At 41.7% G+C, this 17,047-nt stretch overlaps 1 protein-coding gene across 1 annotated transcript in view; it reads left to right on the forward strand.

Annotated features, from left to right (window-relative positions):
• The first annotated feature begins 241 nt into the window (after positions 1 to 241).
• rab3gap2 (RAB3 GTPase activating protein subunit 2 (non-catalytic)) overlaps positions 242 to 17,047 on the forward strand; it is a 53,879-nt gene continuing 37,073 nt past the window's right edge. The window contains exons 1-6 of the mRNA XM_042333297.1: positions 242 to 414; positions 6,843 to 6,907; positions 8,189 to 8,309; positions 8,978 to 9,059; positions 10,549 to 10,596; positions 12,051 to 12,126. Of these exons, the coding sequence (XP_042189231.1) occupies positions 318 to 414; positions 6,843 to 6,907; positions 8,189 to 8,309; positions 8,978 to 9,059; positions 10,549 to 10,596; positions 12,051 to 12,126 (489 nt within the window). The 5' untranslated portion in view covers positions 242 to 317. The remainder of the gene's footprint in view (positions 415 to 6,842; positions 6,908 to 8,188; positions 8,310 to 8,977; positions 9,060 to 10,548; positions 10,597 to 12,050; positions 12,127 to 17,047) is intronic.

A 17,047-nucleotide genomic window follows, 5' to 3' on the forward strand; every position in this document is an offset into this window, starting at 1 on the left:
AGTGGGGGAGACAGGGAGTGGGGGAGACAGGGAGAGAGAGGGGGAGACAGGGAGAGAGAGGGGGAGAGAGGGAGTGGGGGAGACAGGGAGGGAGTGGGGGAGACAGGGAGAGAGAGGGGGAGACAGGGAGAGAGAGGGGGAGACAGGGAGAGAGAGGGGGAGACAGGGAGTGGGGGAGAGAGAGGGGGAGACAGGGAGTGGGGAAGACAGGAGCCTGGGGAGAGAGAGAGAGGGAGAGGGAGAGAGAGAGAGAGAGAGGAGGCACAGACAGACGGACAGACACAGGAGCAGAGTCTGGAGTCTGACACCACCCCGAGATGGCCTGTTCCCTGGTGCAGTTCTGCGGCTTTCAGGACCTGCGATCAGTCCGGGACTTCCTCTTCCCGCTTCTCAGGGACCAGAGCCGAAAGCTCGGTAAGAAACCACCCCCCGGGGGGGGGGGTCACCCCAGCCAGCGGGGGGGGGTCACCCCCAGCCCAGCCCCCGGGGGGTCACCCCCAGCCCAGCCCCCGGGGGGGGTCACCCCCAGCCCAGCCCCCGGGGGTGGGGGTCACCCCCAGCCCAGCCCCCGGGGGTCACCCCCAGCCCAGCCCCCGGGGGGTCACCCCCAGCCCAGCCCCCGGGGGGGGGTCACCCCCAGCCCAGCCCCCGGGGGGGGGTCACCCCCAGCCCAGCCCCCGGGGGGAGGTCACCCCCAGCCCAGCCCCCGGGGGGGGGTCACCCACAGCCCAGCCCCCGGGGGGGGTCACCCCCAGCCCAGGCCCCGGGGGGGTCACCCCCCAGCCCGGGGGGGGGTCACCCCCAGCCCAGCCCCCGGGGGGGGTCACCCCCAGCCCAGGCCCCGGGGGGGGGTCACCCCCAGCCCAGCCCCCGGGGGGGGTCACCCCCAGCCCAGCCCCGGGGGGGTTACCCCCAGCCCAGCCCCCGGGGGGGGTTACCCCCAGCCCAGCCCCCGGGGGGGGGTCACCCACAGCCGAGCCCACAGCCCATTCTGACACCTAATAATAATAATTCTTACTAATATTATTCCTCTGGTCCCGGCTCCTGTCTCTAAGTTGCTCCACCTGTGCGCAGCTCCTGCTCGGTCATAGCACATCACCTTCAAATCCCTCCATGGCCTCACTCTCCTCTACCCCTGCAACCTCCTAAACCCCTACCAACCTGCACGTTTCCTCCGCTCAGCGCGCTCCGGCCTGCTCCATGTCCCCTGCCTTGCATGTCCCACTATTGGGGTGCAGACCTTCAGCCACTCTGCCCTCACCCTATGGAACTTCACCCCCCAGTCCCTCCACCTCACCCCCTCCCTCCTTCAAGACCCATCTCAAAACCCTCCTCTTCGACCGTGCCTTCGGTCACCCCCCTGCCCTCCACCCTCCCCGATCCCGACCCCCAGCTCGGGTCCAAAACACTGATTGTCCAGTATCTTGGGATATCCTCCCGCTGTGAAAGGTGCTAAACAAATGTAATTTTGTTGTTATTGTTGTAGCTCCAGTGGCAGATCAATTTCACCCATAGCCCTGCCTCTGCCCCTTTACCCAAGACCACTGCCCTGATGTGACTTGTATCTGTTGTCTGCCTCTTGCACGGCTCCATGGGGAGCCCCACTCCTGCTTGGCTCTTGCCCGACCCAACCTTTGCCTGGCCACTGCCCTAGCTCTGTCTCAAATAAATTCATCCATAGCCTGGTCCCTGTGCCCCACTCCTGCCCACCCCCAATCTCTGCCCTGATCCTCCCGGGCTCCAGCCCGACCCATAACCTTGTCCGAGCATCCCTTACCCAATTCCCACCCCCGGGGGCTCAAAGGGCAAGAAGCTGTTTATCTGTGAAATAAATGCTACTTCATCCCTTACAGTAAATCTTGTGGGACTTGAATTCACAAACTTCAAGAAGCTTCACATTTATCTCACTTGAGATGAACACACTGTTCATTGTACACAGTGACCAGCCTGCAAGTAATAATATTAATAATAATAATCCTTGCATTTGATATAGTGCCTTATCACATCTTCGAGTCTTGAAGTGCTTCACAGAATATACTGTAAAGTGAATTGACTGTATATTTTGTGGGAGAAAGTAAATCGAGTCAGCTTGCTTTTGCATTTTGTGTTTATAAGTAATAAGTAGCTGGCAGTGAGTCTCAGGAATAATTGAGTCTCTGGGGTTTTATTGATATTTATAAAATTCTACAGCTCTGCTCTTATGATTTATATCTATCAGAACCTCTTCGTTATATTAAATTCTTGCACTTCCTGCCAGCTAATGTTATCTTGCTTATGCTGCATTTTAACCCAAAATAGGAAATTAGAGTACTTTATTGCAGGAAAAAGAACTGCATTTTTATAGCAGCTTATTATGTCAATATCTCAAGATGCTTTACAATAACTGCTGTTAAAAGTGGAGATATATCTTTTGTAGATGATGTGGCAGCCATTTCCTTTTGCCTGCCAGATATCTGACACATGTGGAAACCTATCACCATGCTTAAGAGTATCCAAACCAAACTGACGTGCATACATCCCACCTATACATGGCAATTCCAGAGATATATTTGTTGGAATGGAATGTGCACTTTCTCTGGGGAAGGACGCAGCATCCCGCTTGCCTAATCCCAGATATATTAGGCGCTGGTTGGCAAGAGCCAAGGCTTGGGGGCCCAGAGTGTGCTTACCACACACTTACTGTGTACTGCTACCAGCTTAAACCACATAGCTTACGATTGAGAGCTTTGCCTGGCAAGCTTTACTGCTACTTGTCCAGCTAGGACTACCCAGCTCATTAAGGCTTTGGGTTAAAGGGAGCTGAGTGGGAAGAGTCCCTACCCCCAGGGATTGATCTGCCCATCCGAGTACTGGCGCTGAGCCAGTACTGTCATCCATCAGCAGCCATTTTTTGCGTAAATAACCGTTATAATAATAATCCTTGCATTTGATATAGTGCTTTTCACGTCTTCTAGACGTCTCAAAGCGCTTCACAGAATATGCTGTAAAGTGAATTGACTGTATATTTGTGGGCGAAACACGGCAGCCCACATACAGTGCAATTTGCCTTTATAATAGTGCTGTCGGGACATCTCCAAGCACTTCACACAGCTGATTGGGCCCCTGGCCAATAATAACTTGAATTTGCAAGTCAAGGCTGGCTCTCAGGCAGTGTTAAGGGTTAGAGATGCTGTTTTTTGGGTGAGATGTTAAACAGATCCAGTCTGCCCAGAACGTTATAGATCCCATTGGCACTATTCGAAAAGAATAGTGTTCTAGCCAACAATCCCCCAGGTAAAATTGGTCATGAGCTTCATGACTGTTTGTGATTCAACGCTGTGCATAAAATGACCATGTTCACCTACAAAAATACATTCGCTATACTTTACAGTGAATCCTGTGAAGTGTTTTGAGATGTCCTCCAACATGCTATATCGAATGCAAGGGTTATTATTTAAATTATCTGTAGAATTGTTAGCCAGGATACCGGGAACTACTTCCTTCACTTTTCAAATGGTGTGACAATTGTGCGTTTGAGGTATGTACAATGAAATACCTTTTAGCTGCATATTTATTTATTGGGATGGAGCTCCAATACATAGTTGAATCCCAGCTTGCAACATACTGGCAAAGTGAAGCTGTGCGTGTGTGAGAAATGCACAGAAGGTTGAACTGATACTCTGGAGAAGATCAAACTGGATAACCAAAAAGGGCATTGTTCATTTTTTGTTTGGTCACCCAGGTTTTTAACACGGGCTGATATCCATCACAATTATTACAATTCAATATTACTAGTACGCAGCAGTGATTCATTTTGCAGTAATATATAGCTAGGATTGCTCTACCTATTTGGGATTTAGCTTGCACAAGTTAAAATGAGCCTTGTACCTCCAAGTCTTCTTGATAAGTCAGATAAGGCTGGTCAACTGTCAATATTTTATATTGTCCAAAGCACCCTGTTAAGAAATTTACATTGAGGAATTTGGCAGACTCAGGAATACTCTGGATGGCTAGTGCAGAAAATGCAAGGTATCAAACCGTTAGCAACCACTGCGGTTTCTGAAGGTTTGGGGGGAAGATACATTATTGTTTGGTTCACCTTGCTTGGGAAGGTACATTATTGTTTGGTTTGGAGAGGAAGAACTTTACCCTGAATTTTACCCATGCTGTACAGAACTTTTATAAGATTGCTGGATACTGACAAAATAAAAATAAATAAATAATAATAATTACAATTTGGTCACTGAATCCACGACTGTTTGTGGGACACTACTGTGCGCAATTGGCTGCCGCGTTTTGCCCACAGTTAATTCACTTTACAGTATATTCTGTGAAGCGCTTTGAGATGTCTCAAGATGTGATAAGATGCTATATCAAATGCAAGGATTATTATTATTATTGGGTGCAAAATCCAGAAATGTTTTATTTCTCATAACTGATGGTCTTGTCTAAAATATAAAATGTACCAAATGATAATGAATCTGTGCTTATTGTCATTCAGATCCCAGTCCCCAGAGCAGTGGATATGGTTTATTTTTTATTTCTCTTCAGTGGTATAAAATCAGAATGTGTTAGTGCAGCAGTAATATTGACTTCTGTGGAATTCTCTTTGGTGGAACTGATTGAAGAGTGAGGTGAATTTCTTGTTTAAACATGAAACTCCTTGGAATGTGGGACTATTGGAAGAGAAAAGATCAAAATTTATTTAGATCAATTGCAGTACTAAGTCCGACACCGTATAGTTGGACCAAATAACCTGTTTGCGTGCTGCTATGTAAAATTATGTAAAATCTACTAGAAGACATTCAGAATGTCAACATCTGTTTAGCTTGTTAAAGTTTACTTGTTCTGATTGCCTGGTCATACAGTTTATCATGTCTCAGTTCCATGCAGCATCTGTTTAAACCCATGAAACCCACATCACAACAATGCACTTGCTGTTTAACAAGTTCATTCAGTGAGCCGTCAGGATATGAATATTGAAATGCATGCAATGTCCTCTCACTTTTTTATTATTTATTATTTATTGCTTTAGCTTTTAACTTATTGCCTATAATTTAGTACTCTGACAGCTCAAAACATTTTGGCGTCAATCTATTTGTTCACTAGCCAGGATTTATTATTTTATTTGTGCTGGCTTTGTTGATAGGTATGAAATGTTTTCAGAATTAAAAATGTCAGGATTGTACCAGCTATCTTAAGGAAATTTACTTTCCCCTCCCCTCTGCCACCTCAGCTATAGTGATGATGGATAATTATTGAAATGTTTGCCGTTGGTTACTGTAATGTCCTCATATTAAGTTAGACAACCAAAATAGTTTTGAGAGGAGTGAGTCAACGTGTGCTAGTTTGGATACTTGGTGCTGGTAACTGAAGGGAGGAGAGAGTAAAAACTGAAACCATTTTAAGAATCATTTTTTAAGTGAAAAAACATACAGTATTTCAGAGCCTTGTCATATCTAGCCCAACCCACCCTCCTACCAGCAGTACCCCCCCGGCCAGAAATTTAAATACTGTTTATCCTGTCATTAAAACACAGAATCGTAGAATATTATTGGACAGAAACAGGCCATTCAGACCAATACATCTGTAATTTGTTTTTCTCCATACAAACCACCTAATCTAATTCTATACGGCTGCTCACTCCACATAGCCTTTTTATTGGGGATCTAACTAATTCCCCTTGAGGAGTTTATGGTTTATCTATGGTATTTTAGCTTTTAATGAAATTCCATTCCTTTTTGGCTCCTGGCTACTGTTTCTTTGCCAGCACTGACACTCTTACTTTTCTTCAGCTGCCAAAGAGGTGTTAGGTTTATTTGAAACTTCAAGAGTGTTTGGTGTCCCAACTTGTTACGTGAAGGATCAGGGTGGCTGTTTTACAACTTGTGTTACTAGAATGGAGTGCAAATATTTAACCTCACAGGAGGAGTGTTCATATTGGGCAGCTGGTATTTTAATAATAATAATCCTTGCATTTAATAATAATAATCCCTGCATGTGAAAGTGCCTTATCACATAATTGAAACGTCTCAAAGAGCTTCACAGAATATACTATACAGTGAATTGACTGTATATTTTGTGGGTGAAATGGGCAGTCAATTGCGCATAGCAGAGTCCCACAAGCAGTTGTCGATTGAAGTGACCAATTTTTAAAAAACATTGAGAGAATTATTACCCCCGGAAAAGTGATCTGCCAAGCAACTAACAACTGAGTTCCTACTCACTGATAGGTGAACAGAGGTGTGTGGAGTAAGGAAACCTGCCCAACATAATTGAGACGTCTCAAAGCACTTCAGGGGAGATATTGTAAAGTAGATTGACTGTATTTTGTGGGCTTTATAACAAGTAAAAGAGACAATACTCTGTATATAAAAAAAATATTTTACCATCAAGTTTTTTTAAAAACAAAGAATTCAAACTCATACCATTTATACATTAAACTACAACCTTTATTATCTTGGTAAAGCCACTTTTAAAGAAGGTCTTCAGCATTCCTTGAAACCTCCTTGAAAGATCCACTGTAGGATTTTGCATTACTTTCTTAAAGTAGAGAGATTTTACTCCCTCCACCTCTTGCCATGTATGAGACAGCTATTTACATTGACTTCTCTGTCTCTGCAGTGAAGCAGAAGACCACTTGCATATGTTAGCAACACAAGTTTGCAGGTTGCTAAAACCTGAACATGCAAGTGAACAGCACGTTTCACAGTATTTCCATCCAAAGCTCCTTCAAACACTCCAGAATGTATGAACCATACTTGCATTTATTAAAATAAAAAGCACTCACAAATCATGGAGCAATGTGGAATTCAATATAGAATTAATTTAAATCTCTAAACGTTTTAAATTTCTGTTTACAGACAAGGAACTCAACTGGGAAGAGGATGACTGGGGAGCGTGGGAAGGTGGTGAATTGAAAGAACCTGTAAGAATTTGAGATTATTGTTTTCGTCTTAATTGAAAACTGGAAATCATACTGAGTCAGAATGTGCAGATTTGGGGTGGGGGGAGGGGGAGCTGATATTGGTGTCCTATTGCTAGTCCAAAGCTGCCGGCATAGAAGTGTTTGACATTTACGTTATGATTGGGAAATTGCAAGTTGCATTATATCACTTGCATGCACTTATACAGCATATCCAATGGGAACTATTGAAACTGATGAATTCTCATAGGTACTAGCAACAGAATGCCCAATTTTTAATTGGTAGCTGAAAACTGACTTGCTACAATTGTTAGTGTGTTTTTTTTGTTGTGTATCCCAGGAAATGTTTTACCTATGGATTCTGACAGGATGATCTTTATTGTTGGCATATCGACCTGAAAGGCGCTATACAAATGTAATTTTGTATTGTATTTTGGGCCGTCTTTGTTCAGACTTGAAGGTGGGTTACAGATCTGAGCAACCAACAACACTATCTTCTGCTACCCTAAGGGGTACTTTCATCAGCATGGTTAAATATACGCATGCTTTGTGTGCCTACTGTTTTTCTGTAAATTTGCTTCTGATGTTGGCTGGGGAGAGAAATTGTTTCTTACTGCTTTATTTTTTCAATTGGCTTATTGACTTCGCGACCACATCACTCCCACCCTCGCTCGCCTCCACTGGCTCCCCATCCCCCAGAGGATCGAATTCAAGATCGTCATCCTCACCTACAAGGCCATTCACGGCCTCGCTCCCTCCTACCTCTCTGACCTACTAACCCCCTACTTACCTGCCCGTACCATCCGTTCCTCTGGCTCCGGTCTGCTCCACATCCCCCGCCCCAACCGCCCTACCATTGGTGGTCGGGCCTTCAGCCTCTCAGCCCCGAGGCTCTGGAACTCCATCCCCCGTACCTTCGCCGCCTCCTCCCTTTCCTCCTTCAAGGCCGGTCTCAAGACCTTTCTCTTTGACCGTGCCTTCAGCTCCCCTCTCGACTCTCTACCCCTTCCTCGCTTCCTCCCTTCCTTCCCCTCACCCTGACCATTTCCCCCCTGCTCGAGTCCTGACCCAACTGTACAGCGCCTTGGGACGTCCTCCCGACGTGAAAGGCGCTCTATAAATGAATCTTGTTGTTGACTGGAAGACCGTGATGATTAAAGGTAATTATGATTAAACACAAGAAGGAGAATGATGGTTGAAGTAGCCTTTGGCTGCTGGCCTTCACCATGGTCAATAGATTTTCCTCCTTGCACTATTCAACCTTGTTTATCTTTCTGATCATAGGAGGAAGATGCTTCTGCAGGTCAAATATCATTTTCATGGCTCCAGGACTGTGCGATTTCACTTTCTCCAACCAATGATCTATTGGTGATTGCAAGGGAACAGAAAGCTGTCTTTTTAGTGCGTAAGTATTGGACTTTCCATTTCATTGTACTCCTAATATCAATTCAGAGGCTGCATCAATGCACTTCAAGGAATAGTAAATTATTTAGTTTGAAATCTCCCATGAGTAGATAGTATAAATTCAAATGTGAGGGTTAAATTCTGCAGTTGCATGTGTCTGTTATTTTAGGTAAATGAGGGTTCAATCAAATTAGTACATAACTACACAGCTCTGCCACAGTTGAGCAATCCAAGATACTAGCCGCGTGAAAGAGGCTATATAAATGCAATGTGTTGTTGTTTATAGTAGCAACCAAGATTAGAATTGATACAATCCGAGCTATCTCCTAGAGGAGGAGTTACTACTGTGTCTTGCTACTAGTCTGTGGACTTGCTACTTCTGTCCTTTTCCTTACTATGCGAGTATACAAATGATTAATTGATTCAGTGGATAGATGGTCCAAATTTAATGCCATATGTAGTACAATTGCTAGTTTATTCACCAACTTGTCCATCTTCTATTGTCATATCTTACTGAAAGTTCCTCGTGGGGGAACGAAGCAAAACTTTCATAAATTGTAGATGTCTTTCAAAACATTTAAACTTTGACAATAATCTTCTAGAGATTTCTTGCCTCTCACTTTAAATTTTGGTGCGTTGACTTTTTTTTAAACCCAACTCATGTTTCAGCAAAATGGAAATTTAATGAGAAAGGCAAAGATGAAATGCAGTACTGTGTCGCTTGGAGTGGTACCTTGATTGCTGAAGAGGGGTAAGTAAATTATCTATTTTCTGCACCGTTAATATACTTTTCAATCGTTTTTTTAAAGAAAAATGTGGAGTCCATTGGCTGCAAAGGGAGCACTGAAAAAAATCCTAATTTTCTACAATTATTTGCGTAAAGTGTGTGTGTTTCTTTTTTGGGAGTGTGTGCTTGTTTCTTCAATGGATGTGTATTTGTTTGAATGTGTGTGTGTTTGTTTTGATGCTTGTTTAAGTGCTCCAAGACTGTATGGAGGACACTATATAAATACAAGTTATTGTTTTGGGTATCTGCTTGCTTGGTCTGTGTGGAGTGGTGTGTATCTGTGTGGTGGTGTGTCTCTGTGTGGTGGTGTGTCTGGGTGTGGTTGTGTGTCTGGGCGTGGTGGTGTGTCTGGGTATGTGAGAGAGAAATCAAACATCATGGGTTAGTGTGTTAGTGCTGTGTGGTGTCAGAGCACCACATCATTACATTTAATGCTAAGATTCTTTTTGACGAAATCCTGCTCTTGAGGGTTTTGTGGAGATAAAAGAAATAATTTGTTATTTGAGCTAAATGGAGGTCACAAATGATTGGCTGCACATGCAGAATCTCTAAATCCTGCTTTAGTGAGGGACCTAAGATTCTATTGGAAAGAATACAGGTACTTCTTGGGCAGTTATCGCCCTAATACAACAACAACAAGATTACATTTGTAAAGTGCCTTTCACGTCGGGAGGACATCCCAAGGTGCTGGTCAGTGTACAGCATTTCGGACCCGTGCTGGGGTCGGTGGGAGGGGAAGGGGGGTGACCGAAGGCATGGTTGAAGAGGAGGGTCTTGAGGCGGGACTTGAAGGAGGCTAAGGAGGAGGCGAGGTGGAGTGATTGGGGGATGGAATTCCAGAGGTTGGGGGCAGAGTGGCTGAAGGCCACTCCAGTGGTGGAGTGGGTGGAAAAGTGCTAACAAGTTGTTCAGTCTTCACTTGTGAGACTTGCTGTATGACAAAGAAGCAATCTGGTGTGATATATCTGCAAATAATCGTGTTCTGTTGCATGGGAAATGGTAAAGGAGTGTTAAACTCCAGACTTTCTGGAGTTCCTGAGTTTAGGTTACCACAGATGCACCAATCGTTTGATATCTCATGGAAAGTTTTTGTGATAGTTATTTTGCATTTCGCCCACAAAATATACAGTCTATTCACTTTACAGTATATTCTATGAAGCGCCTTGAGACATCTCAACGATGTAATAAGGCGCTGTATCTAATGCAAGGATTATTATTGAAGGTAATGTTGGAATATATGTATCTTTTGAATGAAATTAGCCCAATACGTAAACTAATTGTTTAACAATGTGTGAACAGTAAGAAGGTTGCATTGTTTTATTATGTAACTTTGTATGCCTCAACTTTAGCTAAGTTTGGATTTTCCAGTTTGGTTATTGCTCTTGAAGATCTATTTTGGGTCGCACGCCTTGTGAGATCCAACTTAATGACTTGGATGTATTTTTTCTTTCAGTGAATGTGTCAGCAGTGCCATTTGCATTCCACTTGCAAGCCAGAAAAGGTAAGCGTTATTGTTGCAGTGTTAGGATCCTTTTAGGCCTGTAATAAGGTTAGTGAGAAGGAATGATTCATCCTCATTCTGTGTTTTTCTAAAATCATGTAAGATTATCATTTCGATTCAAGAAATACTTTTAACTGAACACCTCTTGTAAATAACATAATTTACTTTATTGGTGCATTTGGATCAGTAGGATTTGGCTTTTTGGAAGTCTTAACATTTTGTCATGGGTGGAGGAGAAATGGAAATGAACAGAATATACTTCTTCCCATATTTGGCTAACTTTAAAATAAAGTCTAGAAGACCATTTCACCCAGTCTTGTGTCTTGATAACTACTGAATTGTGATTTAAAAACCTGATGCCAGGCAGGACATGCTTAGGTGACCAAACAATTGAAAAATATTCTTGCTAGTCAAAGAGAATACATTAGTATTTGCTCCTCCTTGTAAAATAATTGTAGTATTTATCAGCAATAAAACCAATCCAAAAAATTCAGGCAAGATACTTGAAATTTGTATGATTCTCATTTTTCATTCCCCTGATGTCCATGGTATAGCGTTTGGTTTAAATTGATCCACATTAGAGCAATGTGGTACAATTGGAAGACAGGTGAAAATGTATTTAACTTGTACCTATAAATAATGCAATTCATGGCATGAACAAGGTTGTTGGGGAAGGGGGAAAGAGAAAGCAAGCTAACTATTCTATGTGGAATGGGGTGGGTTAGTGGTTCAGGGTAATTGGATCTATTTGATCAATATCATACCACACAATATTGTGTGTGGTATGGTATTCAGCAATACATACCCAATTATAATCACAGGTCTACATTAACTAACTCCAGCAATGCGAGAGGTTAGGGCATTACAATTGGCCTCAATGTCCTTGACTGGGAAAGGTGGGAGGGAGAAAATCAGCTATGATTTCTGCTCCTGATCCCTCTTCAGTGATACCTGCTGGAAATCACTCTGTGATGGACATCATTCTTTATACAGTATAACCAACCTCTTGATAATACTCACTGTGCAGGCTCTCATGATAAATGGCCACATGGGCAGGATGCTAGAGCCTCATTTACGATCAATGAGCACCTCCAGGAGAGGACAATTGATCAGCCTTAACAATATTTACCGTTGCTTCAGGTCAAAACAAACATTGATGTAATGTCTTCCACTTTGCATTATTCGCTGCTTAAGACCTCAGATGCATGTTGTAGTTGACTTATTTATGTGCCTAATTTTCTTGTTTCTTGGGACTGTATCCGCAGTAGAGGTTCTCTACGTTATCTTTTTTTCTCCCCCCCCCCTCCATTTCCTCTCCCTCCACCACACCCCTGTTGTTCATACTTTATAATGCAAATGTTGGGTGGTATGATGCAAAAAGAATCCAATCTGCTAAGCAATATTTCAAAAATGTTTCTCCAAACCTGGTTTTTAATTTGGATATATCTTGGCAGGAGTTCCACAGGCCGACCAGACTGGACATGTATAATTGTTGGTTTTACCTCGGGTTATGTGCGATTTTACACTGAGGTGAGTGTGTTTTAAGTCTTCATTGAGTGTGTGTGTAATCCAAACCAACATGGCGTGGCATGGAGTCCTGTAGCTCAGTGGTTAGAGCACTCGCTTTGCAAGCGAGAGACCCGAGTTCAATTCCAGGCAGGGCGAAACCTTGGGCAAGTTTCCTTACTCCACACGCCTAATAATAATCCCTCCAAAACCAAAAACAATAATAAATTGGTCATTTTCAATCTACGACTGTTTGCGGGGCATTGCTGTGCGCAATTGGCTGCCGCGTTCGCCCACAAATATACAGTCAATTCACTTCACAGTATATTCTGTGAAGCGCTTTGGGACGTCCTCCCGATGTGAAAAGCGCTATATCAAATGCAAGGATTATTATTATTATTATTATGGCAATTATTGACTAAAAGGGTTGGTTTCAGACTTAGTAAAGGAGATTGAAGGGCACAGAATGTTCTAACTTTGAATATGACAAATTTCCTAACATTCTATTTCATCATAAGTTTATTAAGCATCCAATTTCTCATCTAACTGCATATAAAATATATCTATGTTTTGTTTCCTCGTCTTTATGCAATTTACATTACTTGGTCAAGTAGTGATGTGTAGAAAAGTGACTTAATATGTAATACAATACAAAATTACATTTGTATAGCGACTTTCGCATCGGAAGGATGTCCCAATGTAAGCAATTCAATTGAATGTCTAACTGTGCTTTAAATCTAGAGTTTTGCGTGGACTTTCTTAACTGCCAGCAAACTGCCTGTGAGATTTGCAACAGTTTTCTCATGATTACAAATTAATTCATGATTTTTTGACTCTTGAGGAGGGCAAAAGCTCAGTTACACAGGAGGATTTTTTTAACAGTCCATTAGTCATATAATCAATGTTTCACGCAAAAGCTCTTAATGTACTCATTGTCATTTCCTGGGCATGTCAGGAGGTATAGCTGTGGATTAATAGATTATTGATCATCATGCACCTGTAGTTTGCACAATGTTAGTTGAGCTGGTAAATGAGCTTGTTATATAGTTTGAATACAATTTGTTCAATTAGACTGTGTGAGGAGTGCCAATTACTGGAGATATTTGTATTCTTAGCCCTCTAATAGGGTTTTGAGAAATGCTGGGTGAATGTGATGGGAATGCTAAATGTGTACAAGTCATTAATAGGCCACAGATGGAATATTGTGTCCAGTTCTGGACACCCCACTGTAGAAGGAGGTCAAGGTCGTATCAGCGATTCACTAGGGTGAGCGATTTTACTTATGAAGAGAGATTGGAGGAACTGAGCCTGCTTTTTCTGGAACAGAGCAATATAGATTTTTTGAAATTATGGTGGATTTGTTGACTTAAACAGTATAGCCCCATTATAATGCAATTCTTTATAGCGGGTATTTAGTTATAAGGTGGCTGCATTGTGGTTACACTTCATTGAGGGTGCCCCCACTTCCTGTATGCTAACCTTCGTGCTTTTTTAAAAAAAAGCTGGTGTCTGGGTCATCAGGTTGTGCCAAGTTCACTTCCTGCTTTGTGCACAGGAAATTATGTTAGCCATGACTTGATCACCCAGAAGTTGGCCATTTTTCTTTTAGTGTAGAAATCAGTTTGTGTAAGAGCAATGAGTTGGTTGGCTGTGTGCAAGTGTAGTGCTTCTTAACAAGGTTTCACTGTTTCTATTAGAGAGCCAGGATGGGCTGAATAGCCTCCTTCTGTGCTGTAAGATTCAATAGATTGTCAAAGCTAAGCTCTTGCAGCAGACAATAGAAACCGAGCAAACAAATCTGTGATGGAGAATTGTAGCTATATCTGTTAGCTGCTTTTTTTTACTTGGAATTGGCACAGTCCAAAGCCACTAAGACTTGTATTGGATAAGGCTGTTTTTTATGGTTGTACATACTCCACAGCATCACAGAATTGTGCTTCATTGACAGCGCTCTACAAATTCCTAATTTGAATGTGCTTAAGCGAGTGTTTGTCAATAATCCGAAAGCTGCAGCAGTTGTACATAAACATTTGGTAGAAGTCTGATCATAGCTTTCAGTATCTATGGATCTCTCTCAGCATCCAGTTTGGCACCCTGCACAAATTAATACCCAGTGTGGCTGATTGTTGGAGCATTCCTTTGTTCATGATGAAAGGTCCTTGGGTGGTTCCTTAGCATCCAAGCACAAATGTTCTCGAGAGTTTGTTTTTCTCAGCAATCGCCAAGGCCATATTTCAGGAGGTTTGGTACTTATTGGTACTTAAGTTTGGTACTTATTTCAATTGTTCAGCGTTCTACCAAAAGTGGATTAAATTTCTCTCACTTAAATGATGCTTGCTCACCAATATTGTTCCATGAGCAAAATACTGTAAATGTCCTCCCCAGCTCAAATGGTATAAGGATCTTTTGAGTACTAGTCTGAGGTGACCTTCAGTATCATTGGCAATCCAAATACCAATTTAGTTTTTGAGCAAGGAGCCAAAAGAGTAAGCGTATTTTAAATGATCAGTCATTCACTTTACCGATCAGGAAATCTGGGATAAATTGTGGATAAATTTGTTTCGCTCACAAAATATACAGTTAGTTCACTTTACCGTATATTCTCTGAAGCACTTTGAGAAGTCTCAACAATGTGAGAAGGTGATGTAACAAATGCAAGGATTATTATTATTAAATTCAAGACACAATGGAAAAGAAAACCAAGCTGCTGGGATTTGTGGATTTCAGGAGGCAAGTAGGCTTGTTTCTGAAGCGTAAAGGGATTGAGGGATATGGTCAGGAAGCAGGTCTTTGGAACTTGGAATTATCAAAAAGGCATTGGCTTGTTCAGCCCAGGGGCCTCAAAACAAATGTCAAACAAGAGCCTGGCACAAACTGATTCCAGTTTGGAGCATTAAAACAAGTGTATTGCCTTATTTCAAGTAGGAGAACTACATTGGTGAATATAAAGCCTTGGAAATGAATTGCTGAAGTTTGTATACTTACTTATTACCTTGTTTGAGAATCTTAATGTGGTGTGACACAAAAATGCAGTAAAGCAGTTGCTCTGATGGGATGTGAATAAATCATTCATGTCCGTTGACAATTCTATCCATCTAAGTAGAAACCTCTTAGGAGTTAATTGCAATGATTTTGATTAAAAATATTTAATGAATGTAATTTGCAGCTTCTGTGAGTTTGGAACAATTAGTTTGTTGGGTATAAAGATCATCACAGTCACTCAAGCTAATGTATTGTTTTTTTCCCCTCCACCAACCTGGATCTTTTCATGTTGTCCATTGTGGCATTTCTGCTTATGTCTATCACCTGCATGCTTTCTTCGTGGGGAAATGCCCACCCTCCAGTTGAGTACATTTTTTAATTGACTCCCAAAATAATTAACATATTATTCCGCCCTCTGTCTTTCAAATGCTTCCATGCCCTTGCCTAACCCTACCTCTGATATTTAGTAGTCGTACTCCCTCTGCACTGGCCCATTCCACATCATCTGCCCCCACTCTCTGGAACATGCTCTCTTAAACCCTTCTAGAAATCTACCTCTTTGATCAACACCCAACTACCCCATGCTCTTGTTCCCACTCCCATCACTGTGAAGCACATTGAAATATTTAACTATTTGAAAAGTACTATATAAGTGCAAGTTTATTTGTTTATGTAGAAAATGCTAACCCTAACCCTAAGTTTATTTGTTTATGTTGAAAATGCTACTAACATAGGGAATTCTATTTGTCAACTCTTCAGTTTGATTCCAAATAGGAATATTTTAAAGAATTGATGCATTTCTTTTGGGAAGAAGGTGAAAATTGCCTTCAAACATAGGTGTGTTTTTTTAATTCATTTTACGTTTCTTTTTTGTAAATGAGTGATGCTATTTAAATAAACCTTTCAGACATTGATGTGAACAACAATGAGATGGATAACTCCTAATTACCTGCTTTTTCCCTGCAGTTTGTGTGTAAGAAACATGTTGACTTGAAATATATGCATTTTCAAGAATTTTGGCTAGGTATTCATCACATTGCTTGTTGTCACTGAAAGTACATTGCTGCATTATTTTGATGATTTGCCAATTTTCCGTGCGTCATTTTCTCTGTCCAGGGAATCACCTCTTAATATGAAGCGATATCAAGTGTGTGGTCTGATGTCTTGAAATTAATGCTTTGCTTATGTCTGCAAAGTACAATTACCACACAGGACATTTCTAATCGAACTGCACCACATGCACTGTCTTTGAGTTTGACCTTTTTGCTGATAATTAAAAGCAGTCAAATCATACAACAATAGGTCAGTGCTGTCATTCATAATTTAATGGGAGGAATTAAATGTTAAATAATACAAGTTGAAAATGTAGCAGTCGTTTTGTGATTATGAAGGCTGAAAGGTAGAATGTTTTTTCAATGTTTTATTCTGCTTAAAAATGACTCATCAATTTAGTGACTTTTGGTTAGTGTACAATATTTATAGGTGTGCGTTCTTTATATCATTCTTTAAACAGACTTTAGAATATTGTGCCTCTTTGGCATGGATATTGGAGCCTTTTGTTTTACTCTCTTCCCATCTCTCTTCTGATATATCTGCTGCGTAACCTGTGACTTCTGCGTGTCACTTCCACCTTCGAATCTACACAGATCTGAAATGCTTGAGTAAGGTGTTAAATTTAGTTGTTCTCATGCTGAAGACTCATTGATAGGAATTAATCTCATAAGTGTCATTGTAATTTGATCTTGTATCCATATTAATCATCCATCTACAGTCTGATAGCTGAATGATCATTGTGGTTTCATCTGACTTACTCTGTCCTCTAAGGAAGTCATTTTCTTTATAATGCCTTCATTATAATGCCTCCAGTGAAATGCAAATAAAACCATTTAATTTGTGAGAGTAGAAAAAAATCTCACACTGGTTCATTGTGCATTTGTGTACATTTTTAGTGTTTTTTGATAAC

This window comes from Callorhinchus milii, unplaced genomic scaffold (assembly GCF_018977255.1).
Source record: "Callorhinchus milii isolate IMCB2004 unplaced genomic scaffold, IMCB_Cmil_1.0 Scaffold3, whole genome shotgun sequence".
NCBI classification, from domain to species: domain Eukaryota; kingdom Metazoa; phylum Chordata; class Chondrichthyes; order Chimaeriformes; family Callorhinchidae; genus Callorhinchus; species Callorhinchus milii.